The following is a 14,505-nucleotide window of genomic DNA, read 5'->3' on the forward strand; positions in this document are numbered from 1 at the left end:
TAATCTCTTTAAGAGTTCATGCTTCCTAGATTAAAAATAATTGTTGTAAGTTCTGCTTTGAAAAACTGACTGTTCTTGTTAACTGAACAATGAGATGTGACAAATAGTATTCAGACATTCAACCCAGACCCTTCTGAGCTTCTGTCCCCAATCTCCTTCAGGAAGTTTAGTTGTTATAGGAGGAAAATGGATCTGAAGAGAAAAGGAGGTGCCATCTCCAAGTTAAAGGAAGAAACAGGACTTTGTTGTACATATATTAAAAAATAGAATCTGCCTAAATCAACAAGAGGTTATAATGAACTTGGAAAGTTGAAGAACTTAATTCAAGTTGGAGTATTTCCTCCTTTTGTAAATGATAAAATGGAGGCTCAGAGAAGTTAAATAACTTGTCCATCTTCACACAGCACAGCAGGTCTGACGAGTCCAGACCATGTTCTCTCTGCATTACATCGCCCTGCTAAAGAGTGGTACAGAGCAGAGATCCCTTTTTCTATGCCTTGATGGATCATGTTGTTTAATCATTATTTATAAGAAGTTGATGTCTTCTACTTTTTATCACAGATTTTAACTGTCTTTTCTCCATCATTTTAAGACTATATAATCATGCCCTAGATCTTTTCCTCCCTGGCACATACTAGGTATTTGATAATATTTGTCCATTAGATACTTCTCTTCTCCTCTGTATCATGTTCTAGAGAGCACATGTACATAAAAGCTAGAGGCAGGCCAATTTTTGTAGATCCTTCTGTGTTCAAGGATAGGAAAAATTGCCCTCTTGCAGGTGCCTTGGCAGAAAAAGTGTTTTAGTTTTGTTGGTTTTTAAAACTTTGTATTACTTCCTTGGCCACTGAAGGCACAAGTTTGTGAACCCTGGGATATATTCTTAGTCCTCAGATTTGCTTTGTTTATTGGCTTAACATTAACGTAGTTCTAAATTTTAAAAGGGTTTAAAAAACTTCTAGTCATTAAAGTATGGGATTAATCCCTTACTGTCCTGTAAAATGATTATTGTTATCAGTAATCATGCTCTTGGTATCTAGTTGGGCTTCTTCCCACTAGTCTTCTATCTGTGCTTTAGAAATAAAGTCTAAGATCTGAAAAACTGTAATAAAAGAGCTCCATGTATAGGGAAGGGCTAAACACAGTGTTTAGAAGCCTGTGCCTTTGTTTTGTTTTTTTTTTTTGAGACAGAGTCTCACTCTGTTGCCCAGGCTAGAGTGAGTGCCGTGGCGTCAGCCTAGCTCACAGCAACCTCAAACTCCTGAGCTCAAGCGATCCTCCTGTCTCAGCCTCCCGAGTAGCTGGGACTGCAGGCATGCACCACCATGCCCGGCTAATTTTTTCTATATATATTTTTAGCTGTCCATATAATTTCTTTCTATTTTTAGTAGAGATGGGGTCTCGCTCTTGCTCAGGCTGGTCTCGAACTCCTGAGCTCAAACGATCCGCCCACCTCGGCCTCCCAGAGTGCTAGGATTACAGGCGTGAGCCACCACGCCCGGCCGAAGCCTGTGCCTTTGTTAGTGTTATGTGACAAAGTATACCAAAACTTAGTGGCTTGAAACAGCCATTTTGTTTGTCATGATTCTATGGGTTAGTTAGGGCTCAGCTGGGAGGTTCTTCTGCTGGATTTGCTTGGGTTCTTATGCAGCTGCAGTTAGATGGCAGCTGGGACTAGAACAACCAGGATTAATCTCTTCATATGACTGGTGCTTCAGCCAGCGTGTCTGGGAGCTTTGACCTCTATCCACATGGCAGATGGAACCCAGGAGTTAGCCTTCCAAGAGATCATGTGTCACACTTGCTAATGTCTCATGTGAAGAAGCCCAGTCACTGTTGGAGGGGCCCAAACTTGGGGCAAGTGCTAGGAGACATGGTTCATTGGGGGCACCAGAGTAGTAGGCTTGCCCCTATCAGTTACTTTCTGGAGAGATTGAATAGACAGGTTCTGGACTTCGCGACAGTAGGCACCCCTGAGGAAAAGCATGAGACACCCTAATGGAAATTGGAGAATAAATGAAAGTTAGCAAATTAATGGGTAAACCCACCATCTACTTCTGCTTCCTGGCTGCCAAGCACTGACAAATAGGTTTATATTCCAAGGGTAGAAGTATGGAGGATTTCTCTCTGAGGAAGAGGTTGCTGTAAAGAGGAAATATTCAAGGGCCAAGACGATCTCTTGAAAATTATAAACGTGATAATAGAAATGAAAAACTCAATAGAAGATTTGGAAGATAGGAAATCTCCCAGAAAGTAGAACAAAAAGATAAAGGAATGATAAATGGGAGAGAAAAAAAATTCGGGACCAGTACAGGAAATTCAATAACCAGCTATTGCACCATTTTCCAGATGTGGAAACTGAGGCTTTGATGGGTAAATAAGTTATATAGGATCAGTTAGTTAACCCTGGGATGAAATTTAAACCCAGATCTCTTTGACTCCACTATGCTGTTGCAAAGGGGACAGGCAGTTAAGTGCCACAGAGGATCATACTGGTTAGTGGTCATAGTGTTGGGGTGGGAACACTTGTCCATTAAGGGAATATCCAATCTAAATGAGCTGTCCATAAAAGATTAACCTGTGAGATGATTAATATGGCAACATATTAATGAGGGGTCAGAATTCATAGGTATTCTCAGGTTCAGAGTGAGGAAATGGCACACATGCCCTTTGCTGCATGTGGCAGGGCAGGAATTCAGACCCAGGCCTGCAGGACCCCAAGAAACCTTCAGATATGGTGAGGAGAGAGAATATGGCAGAGTAAGTCACATTGCCTTTGTTTACTTTACGCTAATAACTAAGGTCATGAGTTGAGAAGGAAGGAAAGTGTGGAGAGGATAGAGAAGCCATGGGAATGTTGTGGGGATGGGAAACGGTAGGAATTTGTCAGGAACATTTAAGAGTCTCTCAGAAGTAATAGGACACTAGATGCTGTATTTGACCGAGGCCCAGTCTCCATCATTATGTAACTGTCCTCAAGCCTTCTCCACAGCCTAGGAGCAGAGCGCATGTCAGTGTTGGTCAGAGGGGGAGAGAGCAGACCTTGGGGTCCAGGCAGGACCCAGAGGTGTTTTGGTGATCTGCATCAGGTTAATTATCTTGTTACTCCTCCAGCCTCAAACTGAATCATAGCAAATATTAAAGGTATTTTTGAAGCAATGAGTCTAAAAAAGAGATTTTAGAAAATGGAGGATGTGTGAAATCTAGAAATGGCACCAAGATTTAAGTGACTAAGGTGACAGGGACTCTCAGATGTATATGTCATCTTAGTTTATCCTGGTGAATATTGATGGTGTGTTCTCAAGTTCAGAGACAGGAAGTGCCATTTGCTGCCCAGTGAATGTGGCAGGGCCGGAGTTCAGACCCAGGCCTGCAGGACTCTGAACCCAAATACATTCCATTCAGCACAGAGAAGTTAAGAGTTATTAGCGTGTAATCTTCAGAAGGGCGGGATGCTCATAACCATTTGTTCACTGGATGAGTGAATGATAAACCGGTAGCTGGCTGGCCATGCATCCACGATTGCTTACCAAATGTGTACTGAAATTTGCCAGTCCCTATATGTGGCTTACAGATTGGGAGCATGTAACTTGAATTTTAGAGTGCTTTTGTGGTTTGCAGAGTGTTTTTACACCTGTGTGTTGGATGCTGGGAAGTGGCTGGGTATTATTCATTTTACAGTTAGGAAAAGTAGTTCATGAGTGCAGGAGTAGAGTGTTAACATTTTTTCACCTATAGTATGTGCTCCTTTTGAGTGGTTACTAAAAATATGAATATAATTTAATCTTTCTTGGATTCTTAAGATACTATTGGTATAAGAATACTCAAAGTATTCTTGAATGCCCTTATGGATATGGTATACTATTAAAATATTACTAAAATTCTCTAGTAGTTTATATCATAATTGGGAAAGTGAATAAAATTTCTAATTAACAGCTCTAAATTAACACTTCAGATAATATCTGTCAGGAGACAAACAGGTGTGATGGCAGCTTCTGATGTCCCTTTATGCCTCTCAGTTTGCTATGATGATAACCCAGTGTTCTCACGATCTTTTAAAAAAATGTAAGTAGGATGCTGCAGGTGGTCAAGGAAAGAAAACAAAAACTTACTTGGTAGAGCTTGCTTTTACAGAGTAAGGAGTAAGCTCTTTTACTATTTAAATATGAAAGCAATATATATATGTATGTAAAATATATAAGTAGGCAAATATATATCACTTGGTCCTGTATTTTTTATATATATATATATATATATTTGCTTTCATATATAAATAAATATATATTTGTGTATAGGTAGTTAATTTCCAAAAACTAAAGCATTAAAAAAAGTCCAGTCACTAGATTGTAATGATCATTCTGTGATAGTATATTAAATGGCAGCCCATTTTAGAGTTTTGAAACAAGTTTAATAAGCGATCCCTAGAGGTTCAGTGTTCTGCATTGGAGAGTAGCCCTAGGTTTAAAAACGTAGTGACATAGGCTTGCTGTACAGAACAGTATGCAGCATGTCAGCTGACACTGGTGTTAGTTTCATGATCTGAAGGAAATGGAATATAATTGCCGTACTCGTCACACCTTGAGCATTATGGTAAGCAGGCTCTATCTGATAGAATTGTGTAGTCGAGCAATATTTATGACTAATATCTGCCATGGTTTTAAAAAGTATTTTTTAAGGAAAGGGCAGCTCTTCTTGTCTGGCCCATTTTTCTGTCTTCCTACTAAAAGCTGTGGTATGATGTGGATGGACTATAACTATGATGTTTACAGTTAACCGTTCTCATAGCAGTCTGTTTTCTTGCTACTCGAACTATGAAACTGTTGAGATTTCTTATTGAGGATATCTATAATACTTGTGCTGAGTCATTTTGAGTTAAAGTGAATGGGGTAAAGGTCTATTTTTAGCCCCTCAAGGCCCAGTGAGGGTGCTGGGTTAGCAGAATGCTCTGTCATGTGCATCTGTTCATGCTGTGCCCACCGAAAGAGACTTGATTCTAATTTCAATAGGACTTTTTTGGTCACTAAGTAAATCTAAAGACATGCATTCACTTTGTTATACATTGTAAAAGATGTTTTCTTGTGAGAAATTAAAGGATCTTAAGTTTAAAAGTATACATTGTAAAAGATTATTTGCTTGTGCCTGTTTTCAACATTCATTTTTCTTTAAGGTTGACTCTTATTTTTATCCTCCTATTTCCAGGTTCTTCCATGCACTCTCCTTAAGGTTTATCCCAATTCTGTACAGGCTTATACCCTGATCCTGACCCTTAAAAAAGACAAGCTTTCACATTCACTCCCAGTATTGACATACGTTCTCTGGACTGCTTTTTTTTGTTGGAGTCATGAGTGTTCCTGTTTCTTTAAAAAGAAAAAAAAATTACCCTATTTTCTTTAGACTGTGAACTCCTAGGGGACTAAGATGAGGTTTTTGTGATTTTCGTTTGTATTGAATCTGGTACAAGACCTTGCTCACGTAAATACTTAATACTCTTTTTGATGGTAACTGACTTTTGGCAATATGATGGGCATTTAGGCCCTGAAGTCTGCCCCTTGAGCAGTATGATATGCCTTTGAAAAGGCAGAAGCCATTCTGGGAGTTACATGAATATTTTCACATTTTATCAGTAAGTTCCATTTAATATACTTTATTGGGAAAATATGTATACTAATTTGGATCTGCAAGCCTATAATTTTAAAACTCTGGTATTCAGTTAAATATCGGTAATGTATTTATTTTGGAACATGGAAAATTTGTAAGACCTTTATGTTAAAAGTATATAAATACCTGATGTTTATATACCTGGCAGTAAACTAACGTATCTTTTTGTTGTCTTGCAGAGCTCTGGTATCGAGACTTTAGTGGAGGAGCTCTGCTCCAGACTGAAAGACCTTCAGAGTAAGCAAGGTGAGGGCACCGCTTCGAAAGCGCTGTGTGCGCACACACCAGGATCGTATCCCCAAGGAGTCTGGTTTGAGGAAAATCTTAGAATTGATCATAAAAAAGAACAAGAAGAATAAAGTCTTGGTGTTTAGTGTGTGTCACCAGGCCAGCCTCATGCTCCATCTTTAGCTCTGTTAGTGGCTTCTGTGTCAGCCCAGCAGTCACTTGTAGAGAGCTCTGCTCCCAATGGAGATACTTATTCCACAGGTGCCCTCATATTTATGAAACATTTCATTTTTTGTCTTAAAGTTGAAGCTCAGAGATTCAGAGCAATATTTTTTTTTTCCCTCTCCCCATCCTCACCCCTCTGTTAATACCTGCCTATTGATATTAAAGCCTTCAAAGGTGTTGACAATAATTATTTCAGGTTTAGAAGGGACTTCTGTTCTGACTCTCAAATTTTTTGGACAGGCAGACTTGATAAGCTCATTAAGTCATTTTGATACGTGAACCCTCCTCATAGCTGCTTTTCCTATAGTCCCTAAGAATGAGACCTACATATTAAGGTTAAGGGTCCTTGTTTCCTTGCCTTCTCTCTCTCTTTTTTTTTTTCCGGAGACAGAGTCTCACTCTGTTGCCCGTGCTAGAGTGCCGTGGCGTCAGGCTAGCTCACAGCAACCTCAAACTCCTGGGCTCAAGCAATCCTTCTGCCTCAGCCTCCCGAGTAGCTGGGACTACAGGCATGCGCCACCATGCCCGGCTAATTTTTTCTATATGTTTTTAGTTGTCCAGATAATTTCTTTCTATTTTTTTTAGTAGAGACAGGGCCTCACTCTTGCTCAGGCTGGTCTCAAACTCCCGAGCTCAAGCGATCCTCCAGCCTCGGCCTCCCAGAGTGCTAGAATTACAGACGTGAGCTACTGCGCCCGGCCCCTTGCCTTCTCTTAATGGTAGAAGTATCCTGGTCTAAGCTAAGAGAATAGCCCTTTTTTTCTATTAGTTGAAATACAGCCCTTGCTTATCTCCATGTTAAGTAACAGAGCTAATTGTAATGAAGCATGTTCTTTACAGATTAGTATTAGTCAAGATGAGTCAATTTAAAGTCCACGAGTGCAGAATTTTGTTAGAAAATATTTTTGGAATCTAAACAGATGTTCTCTCCTTTTGGCCTAAAGAATAAGTACACAGGGGATATCGTCTCTTAAGTGCCTCTAGAGCACTGTATCAGTGACAAGATGAAAAACTCTCACCTCTCAGCCTAATGCTAATGTGATTTAGCCAAAGAATTCCCCTTAGCATACTGAAGAAATAGATTTTTATTAAAAAGACATACTGTATAGAGTTCTCTTTTTAAGCCACAAAAGTGTTTGTCATTTCTGATTAAAATTAATGAAGAAACTTTTAAAAACTTGGGCATTTATTATCTAGATATAAGACAAATATTTCTGAATTTTTGTTTCATAACAGAAGAGAAGATTCACAAAAAATTAGATGGGTCTCCCTCTCCAGAGGCAGAATTATCCCCTACAGCAAAGGATCAAGTGGAAATGTATGTAACATTGTATTCAGTAATAAAGTGTGCATTTGTTAAAATCAGACTAATAACTGCTACATGGTTTCCATTGTTGTTTGTCATCTTCTATTTAGTTCCATATTTCATATTTAGGAAACATTGAGAACTTACCATGTGCTTGACACTTAGAATTCATAGGCAAATAAGGTGGTTCTATCCTTATGCATATTCAGTATTTGTGAAGTGAATGAATGAAACAAATTATTGTTTATTAAGTCCCTTCGTGTACTATTACCTTTGAAATTTACAACAGTCCTTTGAGAGCAATAGGAAATGATGATCCACCCTTGTTTACAAATAAGAACGCTGAGTTCCCACTGCTTATTGCAAAGAGAACATGGGCAAATCTTTGGCCTTGCCAAATCTGTTTCCTAAAGATACTTTTAGTTCTTTCTTTCTAAATGATTAGTATTAAAATAATCTGCATTATAAGCAGACTTACATATTATATATTTTATTTTAATCTCCTGAACCTCTAAAACCTAAGAGGAAAAAATAGCACTTAGTTGATTTGTATAGACTGTGCTGTCCAACACAGTATCCACAAGCCAGTTGTGGCTATTGAGCACTTGATATGTGACTGGTTCGAATTCGGATGTGCTGAGTATAAAATTCTCACAGATTTCAATGACTTAATATAAAAAGTATAAAGTATTGCATTAAACATTTTAAAATATTGATTACATGTTGAAATGATAATATGAATTTATTTGGTTAAATAAAATATGTTATTTGAATTAATTTCACCTGTTACGCTTTTAATGTGACAGCTAGAACATTTAAAATTACGCATGAAGCTCATGATATTTCTGTTGGACAGCGTCAGTATAGACTAAGGAGGAGAGTCAAGCTCAGGCTCTTTGAAAACATGGCCTTTTACCACTTTAGGGTATGACCTTGGGTGTTGCTTTTAGAACAACAGTCCCTTCAGTAGCTAACACAACTTTAAATTCTTCCTTTGGCGTCTATTCTACTCTGAAATTGTCAACAGCTGCCAGTTTCCTAGCAAGTGAAAAACACTTCCTCATTTTGAAGCCCACTGAAACCAGCCTCCTTGTTTTTCCTACCGTGCATTTCTGGGAGTCACTGGTCTAATCAATCGTCTGTTCTGTGAGCATAACATGTCCTCATACGAGGTCCCAGACCTCCCAAGTAGTATGCACTAAACCACTACACCTCTGGAACTTCCGGGCTCAGCTGTGGGCCACTGTCTCATTGTTCGAGGCCTCACCAACGTCCTCTTTCTGAATACTTGAATGTGATAATCCTTGTCATTTTGAGGGCCTACTTAAATGCCAGGCAGTATGCTAGAATTCACTCACGAGGGTGCTATTCTGCATATTCCTTTACTCCTAACAACTCTGTGAGGTAGATACTATTATACCTCTATTTTGTAGGTGAGGAAACTCAGCCACAGAGAGGTGAAGTTATATGCCTAAGGTCACACAGCTAGTAAGTGTAAGAGCCAGGATTCGACCTCAAGGAATGTGGCTTTAGAGCTCATACTCTTGACTAATTCACTATTCAGCTTTTCAACTGCATGTATTTCCAATGCTCACAACAACTTTGTGAGGTAAGTCCTATAATTACCCTTGTGCAGTTGAGGAAATAGACCAAAATACTAAATTTTGAGCTTAAAGTCATAAGCGCTAGCAACTGAGCTAAGATTCAAATTGAGACATTTCCTACTGAAAAGACTACATCCTTTAATTCTATTTGTCATTTTTTACTTAATTAAAATTCAAGCTTTGAAAACAAAAACTGTCATCTTACATATTTTCTCTCTGTTCTTATAGTGCTAATCACAGTGCTGAGCAAAAAGGTGCTTAATGCCTGGGACTAATTTCAAGTAAAGCATATTTTACTGTATTATAAATTATTATAAATGTAGTGACTCATGGATGATATGAATATTGACTCTTAAAATGAAATATTCCATTTCTCTGGTTGGTAATGTTGTTTTACTATATCTGATTCATCTGTGTGCTCATTTTTGAACCCTTTCCTCCGTTTTTCAGGTACTATGAAGCATTCCCACCACTTTCTGAGAAACCTGTTTGTCTGCAAGAAATCATGACTGTGTGGAACAAGTCCAAAGTCTGTTCTTACTCTAGCTCTTCTTCATCATCCACAGCCCCACCAGCTAGCACAGATACATCCTCTCCTAGGGAATGCAATAGTGAAAGCGAAGTGATCAAGGACAGAAGCAATGAAGTACCCACCACTGTGCATGAGAAAACCCAGAGCAAAAGTAAAAATGAAAAGGAGAACAAATTTAATAATGGCACAATTGAAGAAAAACCTGCTTTGTACAAAAAGCAAATCCGACATAAACCTGAAGGAAAGATTCGCCCTCGCTCATGGTCTTCCGGCTCTAGTGAAGCAGGCTCAAGTTCAAGTGGTAATCAGGGAGAATTAAAAGCATCCATGAAGTATGTTAAAGTAAGACACAAGGCACGAGAAATTCGAAACAAAAAAGGGCGGAATGGGCAAAGCAGGCTATCATTAAAGCATGGTGAAAAGGCTGAAAGAAACATTCATACTGGGAGTAGTAGCAGTAGCAGCAGTGGTTCTGTCAAACAGCTGTGCAAGCGGGGTAAGAGACCATTGAAAGAAATAGGGAGAAAAGAACCTGGGATCACTGAAGGAAAAGACCTGTACGTGGAGAGCAGAAACGACAGAGAGTACAAAGAGGAGCCATTGTGGTACACCGAACCAATTGCTGAGTATTTTGTTCCTTTGAGCAGAAAAAGTAAACTAGAGACCACATACCGAAACAGACAAGATACAAGTGATCTGACATCAGAGGCAGTGGAAGAATTGTCTGAGTCAGTGCATGGTCTTTGTATCAGCAACAGTAATATTCATAAAACATACCTCGCAGCAGGTACTTTCATTGATGGTCATTTTGTAGAAATGCCTGCAGTTATAAATGAGGATATTGACCTCACTGGGACCTCATTATGTTCTCTACCAGAGGACAATAAATACCTGGATGACATTCATCTATCAGAATTAACACACTTCTATGAAGTAGATATTGATCAATCCATGTTGGATCCTGGTGCCTCAGAAACAATGCAAGGAGAAAGTCGGATTTTGAATATGATTCGACAAAAAAGCAAAGAGAAAACAGATTTTGAGGCAGAATGTTGCATAGTGTTAGATGGTATGGAGTTGCAAGGGGAACGTGCAATATGGACAGATTCTACCAGCTCCGTGGGTGCTGAGGGCTTCTTCCTGCAAGACCTTGGCAATCTGGCTCAGTTTTGGGAGTGCTGTTCATCCAGCTCTGGTGATGCTGATGGAGAGAGTTTTGGAGGAGATTCTCCAATTAGACTCTCTCCAATCTTAGACAGCACAATGCTCAATTCACACTTGCTTGCTGGCAATCAAGAGCTCTTTTCAGATATTAATGAAGGATCTGGTATAAACTCTTGTTTTTCAGTGTTTGAAGTGCAATGCGGTAATTCTGTTTTACCATTTTCTTTTGAAACACTCAACTTAGGAAATGAAAATACAGATTCTAGTGCTAATATGCTTGGGAAAACACAGTCTAGATTGCTAATATGGACCAAAAATAGTGCCTTTGAAGAAAATGAACACTGTTCTAATCTTTCAACAAGAACTTGTAGTCCATGGTCCCATTCAGAAGAAACACGTTCAGATAATGAGACGTTAAATATTCAGTTTGAAGAATCCACACAGTTTAGTGCAGAAGATATTAATTATGTAGTTCCTAGAGTCTCGTCAAATTATGTAGATGAAGAACTTCTAGATTTTTTGCAAGATGAAACTTGCCAGCAAAACAGTAGAACTTTAGGTGAAATTCCTACGTTAGTTTTCAAAAAAAAATCTAAACTAGAATCTGTCTGTGGTATTCAGCTAGAACAAAAAACAGAAAACAAAACCTTTGAAACTACACAAGCATGTAGTGAAAACAGTCCACATGGAGATGGCTACAGCTCAGGGGTTATTAAAGACATTTGGACAAAGATGGCAGATAGAAATTCTGTGGCTACAGTAGAAATAGAAGGAATCGATGAGTTGTTTTCGACAGACGTAAATAACTCCTGCTGCTGTTTGGATGCTGAAGCTGACATGGAAACCCTTCAAGAGCCTAATAAGGCTGTGCAGAGGTCGGAGTATCATCTGTGGGAGGGGCAGAAGGAGACCCTGGAGAAAAGAGCATTTGTTTCTAATGAGCTATCAAAGGCAGACGGTGGTGATTATACTACACCCTCTAGACCTTGGGATGTAGCCCAAGATAAAGAGAATGCATTCATTCTTGGAGGAGTTTATGGCGAACTCAAAACCTTTAATAGCGATGGGGAATGGGCAGTCGTACCGCCTAGTCACACAAAAGGAAGCTTGTTACAGTGTGCAGCTTCTGATGTAGTGACAATAGCTGGTACAGATGTCTTTATGACCCCAGGAAACAGCTTTGCTCCTGGTCACAGGCAGTTATGGAAACCCTTCGTGTCATTTGAACAGAATGATCAGCCGAAGAGTGGGGAAAATGGATTAAATAAGGGATTTTCTTTTATCTTCCATGAAGACTTACTAGGAGCTTGTGGTAACTTTCAAGTTGAAGATCCTGGACTGGAATATTCTTTCTCTTCCTTTGACTTAAGCAATCCATTTTCACAAGTTCTTCATGTAGAATGTTCATTTGAACCCGAAGGGATTACATCTTTCAGCCCCAGTTTTAAACCGAAATCAATCCTCTGCTCTGATTCAGACAGTGAAGTTTTTCACCCCAGGATATGTGGCGTTGACAGAACACAATACAGGGCTATTCGCATCTCTCCTAGGACTCACTTTCGCCCAATTTCTGCATCTGAACTGTCCCCAGGAGGAGGAAGCGAGTCGGAATTTGAATCTGAGAAAGATGAAGCAAATATTCCCATTCCTTCTCAAGTTGATGTATTTGAAGATCCACAGGCAGATCTCAAACCTCTGGAAGAAGATGCAGAGAAAGAAGGCCATTACTATGGAAAATCAGAGCTTGAGTCTGGAAAGTTCCTTCCCAGGTTAAAAAAATCTGGAATGGAAAAGAGTGCTCAGACATCACTGGATTCCCAGGAGGAATCAACTGGGATTCTGCCAGTAGGAAAGCAAAATCAGTGTTTGGAATGTAGCATGAATGAATCTCTGGAAATAGATTTAGAAAGCTCAGAAGCAAATTGTAAAATAATGGCACAATGTGAGGAAGAAATTAATAATTTTTGCAGTTGCAAAGCAGGTTGTCAGTTCCCTGCTTATGAAGATAATCCAGTTTCTTCAGGACAGCTGGAAGAGGTATGTGTCTGCGTGTTGGTATTTGACAAAAGGATTGATCAGACTTTAATTCAAGAACAGCCATATTAGGCAATGAAAGAAAGACAGGGTTATTAAATTATTAGGAAATTAGCTTAAATGTTTTAAAACTTAGGAAGATTTTACATTTAAGGACTTAAGATGAATTTGATATTTATAAATTTGACCTAGACACAAGACTTTTTCTGCAAACAGAAGGCATTTTAAAAAAAAATCACAGGATGTAATAGTCTTATGTGCTGTCTTAATGTACATGTACTATGCTTAATGCAAACACATAATAATATATAAGCACTGATGAATCAGGAAGTGGCTGCTAGTGAAGAGTTTTTCACTAGTAAGCCTCTAACTGCCTTTTAGACATTGATCAATCTATTAAAACTTGTGTTTTGCATGTAAAATAAATTAATCTGTATGGGGGTGGGTTCTCCAAAATACATTATGGTACATCTAGAAATTAACCCACAGTTAATGCAATGAAGTGGCTTCTGCAGAACCTATGTAGATGTACCTTTTTACAGGGTACATATTCATAAGCTGTATGAATTGTATGTGAAGTCTATCAAATGAAGTTAATAGTTTTGTTAATGAGAGTCAATTGTACCCCTTGACTATATTCCTAAGAAATGGTTTGAGGCTGAATTGATTGTACAAGAAATAACACTTGGCCGGGCGCGGTGGCTCACGCCTGTAATCCTAGCACTCTGGGAGGCCGAGGTGGGCGGATCCTTTGAGCTCAGGAGTTCGAGACCAGCCTGAGCAAGAGCGAGACCCCATCTCTACTAAAAATAGAAAGAAATTATATAGACAGCTAAAAATATATATAGAAAAAATTAGCCGGGCATGGTGGTGCATGCCTGTAGTCCCAGCTACTCGGGAGGCTGAGACAGGAGGATCACTTGAGCTCAGGAGTTTGAGGTTGCTGTGAGCTAGGCTGACGCCACGGCACTCACTCTAGCCTGGGCAACAGAGTGAGACTCTGTCTCAAAAAAAAAAAAAAAAAAAAAAAAAAAAAGAAATAACACTTAAGAAAATAACCTGTTTCACACAAAAAGCATAGTGATCTGCCCATTCTTCAACTGTTACTTGGTATAGCAGTGCCTGGCCTGTCTCCAGAAATAGCTTATTAAAGAGAGAGTTGGAGGTGTTTGGAAGTCATGCCACCTGTGGCTGGAGAGCAGATGAGGGTTGCTTTTCCTCCCATCTGTCCTGCACAGCCCACCCCCCTTTGCACGTCTGTGTTCTACCCATACCATGAGGCTCGCTTCGGATACTACCTCCTCCACTGACACTTTGCCTGAGTCCTCTTCTCTCCCCTGCTCTACTTCCCACTCTGCATCAGAATTAATTTCTCCCTTCTTTTAATTTTCATGCCGCTTTTATGCTTCTTTTTATTGCATTTTCCATTTTTCATGAGTTACTTATATACTAGACTATAAGCTCCTTATGGCTATGGACCATGCCTTACTCATCAGAGTAAGAATCAGAGTACCCAGGTATGGGGCTGCTTACCTGTGATTGTAGGAAGCCCCCAGGTGATTTGAGAGTCACTGCTCTAATCATCCCTAGAGATCCTCAGAAGGATGAATTTAATTGAAAACACTGAAATCTGAACTGCTAAGAAAAAAACCAATAATGTTGTTAGCCTTTATCTGTTTGTTTGTTGCCCCTTTTTCGTCCTTAAATATTCCTTTATGTACTTTGTATTTCACCTGGTTCCAGATTGGGAAGAA

General features: G+C 39.3%; 1 protein-coding gene across 2 annotated transcripts in view; it reads left to right on the forward strand.

Annotated features, from left to right (window-relative positions):
- The window catches only part of KIAA0232 (KIAA0232 ortholog), an 88,050-nt gene that overhangs the window by 58,475 nt on the left and 15,070 nt on the right, over positions 1–14,505 (forward strand). For both annotated transcript variants that reach the window (XM_069495795.1, XM_069495796.1), the window contains exons 4-6: positions 5,838–5,904; positions 7,348–7,429; positions 9,472–12,754. In XM_069495795.1, the coding sequence (XP_069351896.1) occupies positions 5,838–5,904; positions 7,348–7,429; positions 9,472–12,754 (3,432 nt within the window). The remainder of the gene's footprint in view (positions 1–5,837; positions 5,905–7,347; positions 7,430–9,471; positions 12,755–14,505) is intronic.

Source organism: Eulemur rufifrons, chromosome 20 (genome assembly GCF_041146395.1).
Source record: "Eulemur rufifrons isolate Redbay chromosome 20, OSU_ERuf_1, whole genome shotgun sequence".
NCBI classification, from domain to species: Eukaryota; Metazoa; Chordata; class Mammalia; order Primates; family Lemuridae; genus Eulemur; species Eulemur rufifrons.